Source organism: Rhinolophus sinicus, linkage group LG07 (genome assembly GCF_036562045.2).
Source record: "Rhinolophus sinicus isolate RSC01 linkage group LG07, ASM3656204v1, whole genome shotgun sequence".
NCBI classification, from domain to species: Eukaryota; Metazoa; Chordata; class Mammalia; order Chiroptera; family Rhinolophidae; genus Rhinolophus; species Rhinolophus sinicus.
Genome location: NC_133757.1, coordinates 22,862,469 through 22,874,616, shown reverse-complemented (window position 1 = coordinate 22,874,616; position 12,148 = coordinate 22,862,469). Strand labels below are relative to the sequence as shown.

The 12,148-nt window shown below is 48.5% G+C and overlaps 1 protein-coding gene across 2 annotated transcripts in view; it reads left to right on the top strand.

The window, feature by feature from the left end:
- Positions 1-12,148, top strand: part of LOC109443971 (protein DPCD) — a 20,206-nt gene extending 8,058 nt beyond the window's left edge. The window contains exons 3-6 of one of the 2 annotated variants that reach the window (XM_019724960.2): positions 4,340-4,464; positions 4,806-4,939; positions 11,328-11,430; positions 11,848-12,148. In XM_019724960.2, coding sequence (XP_019580519.2) covers positions 4,340-4,464; positions 4,806-4,939; positions 11,328-11,430; positions 11,848-11,952 — 467 coding nt within the window. In that variant the 3' untranslated portion in view covers positions 11,953-12,148. Of the gene's footprint in view, positions 1-4,339; positions 4,465-4,773; positions 4,940-11,327; positions 11,431-11,847 lie in introns of both variants that reach the window. The other variant, XM_074339155.1, reaches the window with a different exon arrangement.

Here is a 12,148-nt window from a genome sequence, read left to right as displayed (position 1 = left end):
ATGGTGTTAGCCAGGTTGATGAAGACTCAGATATGGTGCCCTCCTGCACTGCAGGCTGGGTGGGGGTAGGTCTCAACAAAGGAACAATGGCTTCTGCCAGCACTCTGTCTAGGAGAAAGCTGCCCCCTCCAGCCCTTGCTCTGAAGCCAGACAATTCAGTTCCTCCTCATATGTCCCTGGCACCTTTTGAGCTGCTGCCCTAGCTCTAGAGCTGAGAGTGAGTCTGTCAGAGAGTAAGTCCATGTGGGCAATTTAAAAGGAGCTCCTGGAACTCCAACTGCCTTCTGTCTCACTTAGTCACAGTCTCCACTAGTTTCCACATCCAGAAGTCATGGGACATCTCTTCGTGGCACTGGAACCCTGGGCTGGGGAGCCTGGTGTGGGGCTGGAACCCCACACTCCTCAGAGGGTACCTCTGCAGCCAAAATATCCCTCCTGAGTTTTAACCACCACACATGGGTGTAGGACCAGGCCATTCTGTGCCTCGGCCCCTCCCACCAGTCTCCATTTGGCTTCTGTACATCCTTAATTACAGGACTTCTGTTCAGCTACACTTCAGGTGGTTCTCAAAGTTGGTTTTTCTGTAGTTTAGTTGTAATTTTGATGTGGTCCTGGGAGGAGGTGAGCACAGCATTTACCTACTCCACCATCTTGACTGGAACTGTCTCATTATTAATTTTTAAATATAAATAATCCCAGGGCTTGAACTGACTTTTACTTGTGTGTTCTATTAAGTAAAATATGAACAGTGTTTTAGTGGCCATAAATGGGAATAGTTTCCATTTTTCTAGCTAATTATATAAATTTGATAATTGGCCAAACTGGTTTTCTGTTAGAAAAACTCAGAAAGTAATTTATAGAGGAAGAATTGAAAGTAGTGCGTCTGTCTAGGTTGGAGTTCTTCCAGTCGGTGTTAATAAGCATAGTAGTGTCATAGTTTTTCTACCCTCTCAATGCTATTCATTCCTATCCCTGAATACATACAGCCTCTTACATGAAGGCTGTATGTATTCATAGAGGAAAAAACTGAAGGGCCCCATAACAATGACCGGAACATCAAACCAGCCCCAGAGGAACACAGCATGTCCAGAGGTGCATAGGCTGAAGGGCAGGCCATCCCCTAGCGATTACATTCGGATTACCGGCTTAATCTGCTTTGGTATTTGACTGCCAGCCTAACCACCCCAGGCTGCATTTGGAGGATATTGAGCACTTTCATCCCCAAGCACTTCACTGGCTTTATAAATGACCCACTCGATTCTCTTCAGCCTCCTCAGGGATGGGACGTGGCAGCTGTTTAATAGCCACATAGCAACGTTGCAGTGTTTTAGGGCAGAAAAGAAGAATCCTACATCCAGTTTAAGCTGCAGGGAGTATTTAGGAAAGGGGAATGTAATTATCCACATTGGAAGTGGGCCAGGGCTTGGAGCTTTGGGGAAAGAGGCCTTTAGGACCTCTACTTTCCAGCCCACCTGAAAGATGGGGCCTCCTTTCAGCAGTCTGGGACATCAGCCTGCTTCCTGCTGACTTAGGAAAAAGCCCCCAGGCGCTGCCTCCTTCATATAGTCCCCATCAGATCCTTTATAGGGTCATTGAAAGTCTCCTTTCCAAGGACTGGCCCTGGCTCAGCTGGGAAGATATGACAGCGTCCCAGGGAGCTGCCTTGCACACACCAGTTTGGGTTTAACATATAATCAAATCAGAGTGACAGCAGGTGGAAGCAGTCTTCTGTTGCCGCAGGAGCTGTCCTTGAGTTCAGGAACAAAGACAGGACAAGAAGACAAGACAAAGTGTGGATTTGCACGTCTGCATTCATGCCCGCGTCCATGGGAAAAAATAACAAGGACTTCACGAAAATCATTTATTGGTCTTATAAGGGAATGAATAAGGAGACTTTCTAACAAAGAATTTAATCCCAAAGTATTGAAACAAACAAACAAACAAAACAAAACAAGGGGAAACAACCAAAGGTACTAAGTTCCTGTGACCTGAGTGGCTTTTTAAGATCAGTGGTAAAGAAATGAATAGCTGACTTTCCTCCTCCTTAGTGTACTCCTTGGGAAGGCCTCTGTGCAAAACCCAACATTCCTTGGAGTAAAAGAGTAGACAGGAAATCCTGGGGTCGCAATTGCCTCTGTTGGCCACACTGGTATCATGTGTTAGGACATGTGATTTAACAAGGCTCATTATTACTGGGGTGCCTCACTTATCTAGCCCCAGAAAGTTAGGTGCTCCTCATAAATTACATTGTCAGATAAAGCCTTTCTTTCAAAGACTAAAATTTAAAAAAAGAAGTAGAGCTACTGAAAAATGATAGAAACCTTTCTAAATATCATGTATGCTTATTGAACAATAATAGAATATAATTTAGCCTTTTATTAGTGACTCAAATTCTGGACTTGGAGGTAGGAGACCTGAATTTTAGCTGTGTCTTTTGCAGGTTCGTTTATCTCTCTGAGTATTGGTAATTCTTCATACTCTGTCCCCTTGGAGGGTGGCAGCAAGGGAAGAAACACTATTTCCCATTTAGAAAATACAGGCATTGGACTGGATGCTTTCTAAGGGAACCTCCACCTTTAAATGTGTGATGATTGTGTTCCACCTATAGTGATCCCCCCAGGGTCTAAGGGTGCTTGTTTGCCCTCACACTAAATGGTCCCCGTACTTTGTACTTTTGCCATTGCTCTCCAGTGTGGGCTGTCCTCTCATGCTGTTGCCAATATGCCTGGGGAAACAATTTTCTGCCTTATTCTACACATAGCCTTTTATACATAGTCTGAGTGAGAATCAAGGAGTGATCTTTCCTACAGTACAGAGTGAGCTGTGTGGGTCTTCTCACAATAAGCCGCTGCTCGGAGGCATTTGTCACTTCTGAGTTTGTGACTGTGACAGAGTCCCCCAGAAGGCTGGCTTTCAGTTAAGCGAGGTGCTATGTTAAATGAATAGATTTGGATATACTCCTGGTCACAGTCCATTCACTTAAGAGAGTAGAAGTATTTGTGGGAAAAAAAAAAAAAAAGTTGCCTATAAAGCATATTTCCAAATTTTACTCTTCCATATTAATTTTCATTATAAACTTGGAAATGTGTTTCTAGGGAGAATTTTTGGCCCTAAGACGTAATAAAATCACATTGCAGAATGCAGCAGACCTTGTAAAAGCACATATTCAAGGGGAAATTCTAATTTTACAGCACACTTTTGTGTTCAGCTTGCGTGCTTTACTTAGAGCAGTGAGGGTGTTTGGGTTTGGCACAGCTGCTCCAAAGGTCTCAAAGAAACCCACCGGCGCTCCTGATTCAGAGAATCAGGCAGCAGCTCTCATCCCCCAGCCCAGAAAAGGGAGCTAACGGGAACAGCTGCAGCAGAATCCCTGGCCCTTTTTGAGTTGTTTAGCTCCTTACAACAGCATCAGGAAGGCTGCTGGCCTTTAGCAGCACCTGGGCTGCTCAGGCTGGATGATGCCCCAATGCAGCAGGAGGGGAAAGGAACAGAGGGGTTACAGCTTCGGAGGTCCCTCCTGCAGTGATGGGCTGCCCTGTGACAGCAGTCCTAATGACACGGCTGAGTGGGGTTCCAAAAACCCTGGCAGGGCTTTTCAGGTCATGTCCATTGAACTAGTTTGTTTGCAATGTATGTGCCTTATTTGAAAAAAAAAAAAAAAAAAAAATCTTATGCAAACATCTGGGTTGTAAAAGAAGGTAAAAACAGAGATGGTTGTTTGCCTGATAAAAGGATGATTCCCCATCACAAAAAATTCCCGTTAGAGCTTCTATAAATAATGCATTAAAAATATGATGTGTGCCTAAAATTTTGTTTAAATACAACTTTGGGGCTGTTGTTTTAAACCTGGTTTACCTGAAATGAGTAAATTTCTACATTTGGACTTTCTGAGTCATGAGACAAATCTGCCTATCAACTTTCACCCTCTTCATTTTTCTTTTGCACATTTTTAGATGGAAAAAAATGCATGTCAACTCACTTTTTGGGAACCAAAATTTCCCAGTTACCAATAGCTACGCTTTTCCTAACCCTTGCATTTTTCCCTTAGTCAAAGCCACACCTGGGGGTTTCTTAACTCCACTTGGCTCCTTGCCGAGTTTGTTCCAGTTCCTTTTGTCTGGGTGTCGATGATATGGCCTATATAGGTTGTCTAAGGTTGAAATGCTCTACTGAGATTTCAGAGGATGTGAGGTCCCTGCTCTGATGGACAAAGCCATTGGAAAGGCCCATAGCTCCCACTTTTATCCTGTTCTCTTACCTCCGGTGATGTCCATGATTCAGCAGAAAAGAGCAGAGCCCCTTTCATCCCCATAATCCCATTGCTTCCTTCTCTTCCCAGTGAGAAAGTGGCGTGTTAAAAGTGCCCTGGGAGCCTTGGGCCAGTGGCAGATTGAGGTGGGAGAGCCAGCACCCCATGGAGCAGGGAGCCTGGGGCCTGAAGTCATCAAGGAGAGCAATGCCAATGTATGTCTACCTGTCAGGAGTCTTGGGTTAGGGGGCCTGGGGGGGTGTGGGCTGCCAGCCCTTGAGGACGGACCATGTTTTGTTCACTCCTCATCTCCAATGTGCCCACCTGCACACAATAGTCTAGAGGTGCTTGATGAATGAATACCCAAAGGGTTTTGGCTTGGTCATCCCAGGGCGAGTGTCCCAGTCCTGGAATGTCACAACGATAACAGCATCAGAGGGAGCTGAGGAGAAGAACTGTCTCCCGTGGTGCCTGCGGGCAGAGTTTTGTGGAGGGGGAATCATCCCTTCCTACCCCTCCCCAAGAACAGTCCAGGAGTTGGATTTGCCTTCTGCAGCCCATCTTCATGCGCAAGGACACCAAGATGAGTTTCCAGTGGCGGATCCGAAACCTCACCTACCCTAAGGATGTCTATAGTGTCTGTGTGGACCAGACGGAGCGCTGTGTGGTTGTCAGAACAAGCAACAAAAAGTAAGGAGTGTGGTGGGCAGCGGGCTGCCTGTGGCTGAACCGGGTGGGGGTGGGCTTTGACCTGGGTTAGGGCTCAGACTGCCCCCTACCCCTGGTAGGGGCCTCAGAGACGCCTCCTCCAACTCTGAGGGAGGGAGGGAAGAGGGCTGCACTAAAACCCCAGTAGGCACTGAAAGCTGAAGGGCTTCCTTCCAGCAAGACCAGCTGGAATACTATAATTGGCTCCATCAGGGCAGGGAAATTTGAACATGTGTCTGGTCCAGTACCTGACACATACTGGGGCTCAATAAATGTTTGTTGAATGAGGGGATGAGGGAATCACCTGGCTGTTAACTTATGATCTCAGGTGGTTTTGCTGTGAGATTATTGTGACTTTGACCTCTGGCTGGATCTAGTCCATGGTGAACTTGGCCTGGGGATATCACTTTTGGAGCTGGCAGGGTGCCAGGACCTGGAAGTCACACTTATCTGAGGTGGCAGTTACGGGACTTTGAAGTGTTGGCCTGGGAGCAGCAAACCTGATCCCTTCCTTGACTAAGGGACAGTGGGCAGGTGCTTTGGCCTCTTGGAAGTCTCTTACATTACGTTTCAAAAGGGGTACTCAACTTCTGTTTGCTCCTCTCCTGGTGGTCTGCTGGGGGAAGGCAAAATGTAGGGTTGAGGGAACAGAAGATGGCCAAGGTGGAGATTTGATCCTGGCAAGGATGCCTCCGGGCTGACCATCTTAGAAATGCATCGATCCCATTTACATTTCCGGAGCTCTGACTGATCACAGGAGAAGGAAGAACGCTGTAATGAATCAGTCTTGCTGTGGGCCAGAGGGCTTGCAGTGTATGACCAACTCCCATGACGTAGATTCGGGGTATTGATATGGGAGGTTTTGTGAGTTACTGGTCCACAAGCTGTGAAGCCACCCAAGCTGTGAATGCCTCATGGGGTGCTAGGCTTAGCTCAGAGGTGCCCCCGCTGGTTTACATGCAGTAAGGAGGACACAGCTCTGCCCATCTTCTCAGGTGGTGTAGTGCCAGCCTCCCCTTTCATCTCCCTCAAGTCCATCCACAAGGCCCAGAGGGAAGCAGTGTGGCTCCCAGGCTTCCCCCAGTGCAGCCCTGGGTCCTGCCCACTTCTTATGACCTCCCCTCTACCCCATCACTTTGGCAGGGTTAAGAGGACAGGGAAGGGGTGGAGATGAATGAATTAATTTCAGGATTATTGCTGTACATGCAGCCAGTAGCCCCTGCAGTGGACCTTGTGTATAAATATAAAGTCATAATAATAAGGGTTTGCGTTTATAAAGCACTTTGAAGCCCTCAGACAAAAGGCACTTTATTCCCGTTATTGTTCTCATCATTAACAGGAGTCAGTGCCTAAAGTGGAATTTAGCAATTTCAGACAACAGAGAAATTGCCTTTAGGAAAACAAACTCCATGCTTCAGCAAGCACTCCCTGGCGTAAGAGGCCTTGGGTCCAAACTGGGAACAAAAGTGCTTCTGATAGCACTTGAGTCTGCAGCCCAGCAGTTTGTGGAGCTGGCTGCTGCCTCCCTTTTGTCCCCCAGAGGTCACTGTCGAATACAGATATCAGACAGAAATGTGATTACTGGGGAGTGAGAAAAGAGAGGCTAGCTAACTCACCAAAAAAATTCATCTGTGGGGAGGTCCTCCGGGTCCCATCTCCTGCGTGTCTCCAGCCGTAGGTGGCGCTGTTGGCCAGCAGCTCCATGGCTACAGGCCCACTCCAGTGCCCAAGACAGCAGGAGACATTTTTGAACTGATGGGTGAGGCCAGGTGGGGTGGGGTAGTGCCCCTGGAGGGGGTAGGACCAGGGGTTGGAGAGGAGAAGAGTTTGTCAGTGTCCCCTTTGGAGCCAACGCTGAGCCTCTGGTCCAGTGGCCCAGCCTAGCCGGCCTCAGGTCCCTCTCCTGGGAGGTAGGCGAGAGGGACCACTAAACCCTTAATCTTGAGCCTAGTGGCATTTTCATCTTTGACCTGGAGTAGTAATGTGTCCTGTACCTTTACTACCATTAATTAAACAGAACTTAATGGCTATTCCTTTGAGCAGTGTTTAACTTTCTTAGGATACTTTAAAAATATTTTTTCTGGTCATCACACTGTCCAAAGGTGGGCAGGGTACATATTTTTATTCTTGTGTTATATGTTAATGGTTATGTAAGGGCATCTGTAAAGTCAGCATGATGAAGTGACTTGCTGAAGGGATAGTGGCAGTCTCAATGCCCAGGCATCTGGTTTCCACCACACTGTGGCATTTCTCTCTGATTCGAGTTCTTCCTTCATCTGGAGGTTCTGTGCCTGCCTGGTCTAATGTTCTGGCATGTGGTTACTAATAGAAGCCGGAGTTCCTCTGTCCGTACTACCTTGTCCCTGAAGAACTGGGTTGGCCACTTTTCTTGAAGGAGTTGATTCCAGTGCATTATGCCGTTGGCCTCAGGTGTTAGTGAGGATGAATCAGAGAAGGAAGAAAGTGCTTTTCCAGGATCGCAGTGTGGAACCATCTGTTCCTGTTAAGAGTGTTTGTGCAGAAAATGTTCTTAGCCTCCGCCTAGAAGCTGGCAGCTGTAACAAGCCAGGGTGCTGGAGTGGGAAGATGTCGGCTTAAATCTGGCTTCTGCCATGTATTAGTTGTGGAATTTTAGGCAAGGTTTCCTCATCTATCACAGGGGAATACATATACCTACCTCAAGGATTGGAGAATTTGATGAAACCCTATACGTACAAATGCCTAGTACAATGGCCGGCCTGAAGCAGATTCCCAATTCTTTGCAAATTGGGACCTGAAGAGAATGTTGCTGATTTGGCATCAGCGATACTAGACTGTGGAGGTGTTAATGGGCATCACTAGAAAACAGGATTCGGTGTTCAAATAGGTTCAGGAAACTGGATTAAACAAGTTTCTCTTTGGTACGTGCCCTGTTTCCCCAAAAATAAGACCTAGCTAGACAATCAGCTCTAATGTGTCTTTTGGAGCAAAAATTAATGTAAGACCCGATCTTAGTTTACTATAAGACCCAGTATAATATAATATAATAAATATAAGACCGGGTCTTATATTAATTTTTGCTCCAAATTAATTTTTGCTCCAAATGAGGCTAGGTCTCATTTTCGGGGAAACACGGTAGGACTTCTGAGAGCCTTTAGTATGTGAATGTGTATTGTGACTCTAAGAGGGGCTGCTGTAGGCAGGAATGGCCATTTTTGTGTAGACCCTTGATGTTTAAAGAAGAAGGAAGATTTGCCTACCGGTTTTCTAAGGGCTGGACTCTCTGGTTGGCTTCTCCCCCAACCATGTGTGCAGTTGTACAGGGCGCCCCCTTGAGGCGTGTGGGGCATGGCCCCCATGCACTGTATGGGGCAGCGTGATTGACTCCACAGTGGCCCTCCCTGCCTTTTCTTTCAGCCTGTCCTCCAGTCTCTCTCTGAAGACCTGGCCTTTCTCAGTTCACTGCAAGGGAGATTGGGCTGGGAAAGGACTGGGAATTGGGAAGGGGATACAGTGGAAAGAGAGTGATGGGGTGTGGTAGGTCATTTCTGAAATAGCCAAAATGAAGGAGGGCTTTTTGGCACATGTTGAAGAGAGGTACAGAGTTGGCCTGTTCCATGAACTTTAAGTCCATCTACGGCAGCTCCTTTATTTGAGGAAGGAATTTGGAGGAAGAAACTGAGGGTCCAAAGCTACCTGGCTTTCCCAGGGTCACAGGGCAGGGCCAGGAGGCCTCCTGAGAGCGTCCGCTTCCACATATGTCTTTTAAACACCTTTGAAATTCAGAATGGAAGACCACCGTATCTTAGAGAGAGTGCTGTGGGGACCTGCAGGGTGGCTGGCTCCTCGGGGAGCCCACCCCCCATACCTGCCCCATCCTTGTAGAAATGCAGGGAACCTAGACCAGGTGGTCTATTACTTAGAGGTAAGAATGTGGAAAGATGGAGGGGTCAGGAGATTTGGTGAATTATTACTTATAATTAGGGAGTCTCCATTCACGAGTTTTGTGACTTTGGCAAGATACCAAACTTTTCTGTGCCTCAGTTTCCTTTTCTGTAAAAGAGGATAATAGAAGTAACCAACCTGAAAAGGTTGTTTTGAGGATTTAGTGTGTCTAGAACAGTGCCTGGCACAGAATCAGCATTAATAAATGTCACCTTTCATGTGTGTCTGATACTGAGGACAGAGAAGGGAAGTTGAACTGGGGGAGTGTTGCAGAAAGCCCAGGAACCACTTTCTGTAAGAGTTAGCTTTTAGCAGGAACACAGCACGGTCTCCTCAGGCAGCGATGTGGCCTTGTTTCTTCTTTACCCGTAAATCTCCAGCTCACAGCTCAAGGTCTAGGACACAGTTGATGCCTAGGAAATGTTTGCTACCTACCTAGGGCTGCCTGAGGCTAAGCATTCTGACTTCTCCAGAAGTGCAGTGGGTCCCTCTCTAGTCCAGGTGCTGGTGAGAAAGTCAAATGCCATTCCTCTCAGGGCAAACCCCAAAATCAGGGGTGAGAAGGGGCGGAGCTACTCTGTGAGGCGATGCCTCGTGAAAGGTGGGAGTAGGACAGGGAAGGGGGCAGCAAGCCACGCACCTCACATTCCCTTTGACCTGCTGTCATTGAGGCCAAACCCCAGGATTCCTTTGGCAGTCCCGTTGCCCCAGCTTGGGGAATATAGCTGGACATTGCCCCTCTTGGGGTGCACAGGTGTGCCCCTGTCTGCCCAGCATGCAAGCCAGGTAGGCAGATAGGATACCCCCGTGCTCCGCACAGGAAGGTCTTACACAGGCCCTGTGGGTTCTGCTGGGCTGCGTGTGGTTGGGCTGCTCCTCTCCTGGTTCTGCTTCTTGTGTATATTTGCAGGGAAGATGTTAACACTTCCTAACAAGCCTTTGTGTTCATCTAATCTCTGCTGTTTAACCTTTGACTCTCCCTATTATCAGTGTCTGCCACCTTTGCTGGCCAGACCTAGGGCCCCAGGAAGAGACCTCAGCCTGTGCTGGCTAGGAAGAGGATGAGGCAGGCATTCCACCCCGTTAGGCAGGCAGATGGATCGCCTTTCCCTGGGGCAGAGCTTTGGAAAATAAAGCAAACCTGTGGTGCTATTAGGACCCCCCAGCCCCCACTCCTTTTGAACTGTCAGCCTTTAAGTAAACATTCTTTTCCTGCCATGGGTCCCAGCACCTTGGTGGGGAGCGGGGAACCTGGGAGGAGAGGGGCCCTGAGAGCCTCTGCTAAACTGAGGGATTTGGGCAGGGAGAGCGGGGCAGAAGTGCTGCATTGATGTCAACTCTCTGAGTCCCCAGGGCATCAGGGCTTTTGAAGTGGACTCGGGGTAGCTGTCACCACAAGGACCAGGCTCCTCTGAAGTATTAGAAGCCCCTCCTCTCCAGGCCCCTCACTTGAGTTTGTTTGTACCTGCCTGCAGGTTTCCCTCCCCAGCCCACACATCCTCGGCAGCAGCAATGATGCTGTGCCCAGGTGACAGGTCTGGCAGCCACTGGCCAGAGCCTAGGCTATACTTCCACCTGGGAAAATGCCAAACGGGCCAGCTGCTAGTGATGAATAGGCCATTCTTTGTGCTCTGGTGTGATAAGCACCAAACTAGGAGCAAGGAACTTTAATCCTGACTCCACTGACTGGCAAGACATTTCACCTCACTGAGCCGCGTTTCCTCTTCTTTAAAGGTCAAATTTCCTGCAAAACAAAGTCCAGTTACACACATTATAGGATGGGTGTTGCTATCTGGGATTTTTTGTTTTGTTTTTTTTACTAAAAGGGATCATTAATCTCTGGACTGGCACCTACAGACGATAGGGGTTGTGTGTGGTGTGTGAAAAGGAGTGGGGTCGCAGGGCCAGCGAAGTGCTCGAGTCCCAGAAATCCAGCTTCCACGATGAGTCACATGGTTTGTCCCCTCTGGGAGCTTTCTCCTTGTGCATATACTTCCCTCTGCCTACAAGTAAGTCAGCTGACACCGCCTTGAGAGATCCCAGAGGACAAAGGTAGCTGAGGCCTTCAGCTGGAAGTCTCAGGTAAATGGTAACTGTCAGTCCCCAGTTTGGGAGGAGCGCCCTAGATGTCCTTACTCTGTCCCTTGTTAGCACACATATCACATTTTCTTGGGGTGCAGAGGAGGCCCGGCTTGCCTGAGCTATCTGTGTATTCCAGGTTTCTTCTGTGTCTTTGGTAGTCCCAAGCTTGCAGAAGTGGCCCAGAGGAACTCCCAGAGATAAGGGTGGGCGAGGGAGAAGTTTTTATTTGAAAATGCAGAAACCTTGGAAACAGAGCCCAGGATGTGAAGACACTGGGTGAAAAGTCAGTATAAGGGTGGTATGAGGCACTCTAACCCCTGGCTTAATCAAGGAGTCATGACTCGTCCTGCTTATGTCTCCACAGGTACTACAAGAAGTTCTCCATTCCTGACCTGGACAGATACCAGCTACCTCTGGATGACTCTTTGCTGAGCTTTGCTTATGCCAACTGCACCCTGATCATATCCGTAAGATTCACCCAAATTTACCGCTGCAGCAGGGAGAGGCTCCCTCTTTCCCTGCCCATAGGAGTCCCCAGTCCCTTGGAGTGTGCTTGCCACAGAACAGGCAGCTCTAGTTCAGCCAGGGGAGAGCAGAGTGGGGGCTCAGGGAGAAGCCTGATCTTATGAATCACAGCTGAAAGAGGATAGAGGGTGACGGGAAGGGGTGGAAATCACAGGACTGGGGTTCTGGTCCAAGGCCTGCTCCTACCCAGCCATGTGACCTTGAGCAAATCAAGCCTGTAGGCCTCAATTTCCTCATCTTTGTATAAAGAGATCAGAAGGGGCCGTGTGTGTGTGTGTGTGTGTGTGTGTGTGTGTATGTGTGTGTGTAGGGAGGGGGGATGTGACTGAATTATGTCTTCTCCCTGGCTTTGTCTACAGTACCAGAAGCCAAAGGAGGTCCTGCTGGCGGAGTCAGAGCTGCAGAAGGAGCTGAAGAAGGTAAAGATGGCCCACAGCAGTGATGGGGACTGCAAGACCCAGTAGTGGACCCGAGCCTGCACTTCGGGGTGGCAAGTGGGTGAGGCTCTTCCTGTCAGCTGTGAGACTTCGAGGCCTGGGCCTTTCTGGCCCAGGGCAGTCTCTTCTCTTCCAGGCTCTAAAAGAGCTGGGCCTTGGGGCACTCCTGGCCCCCTGCATCGTGGTCTGATCTGAGTAAAGTCATTCTGAGTCGCTGTGGGTA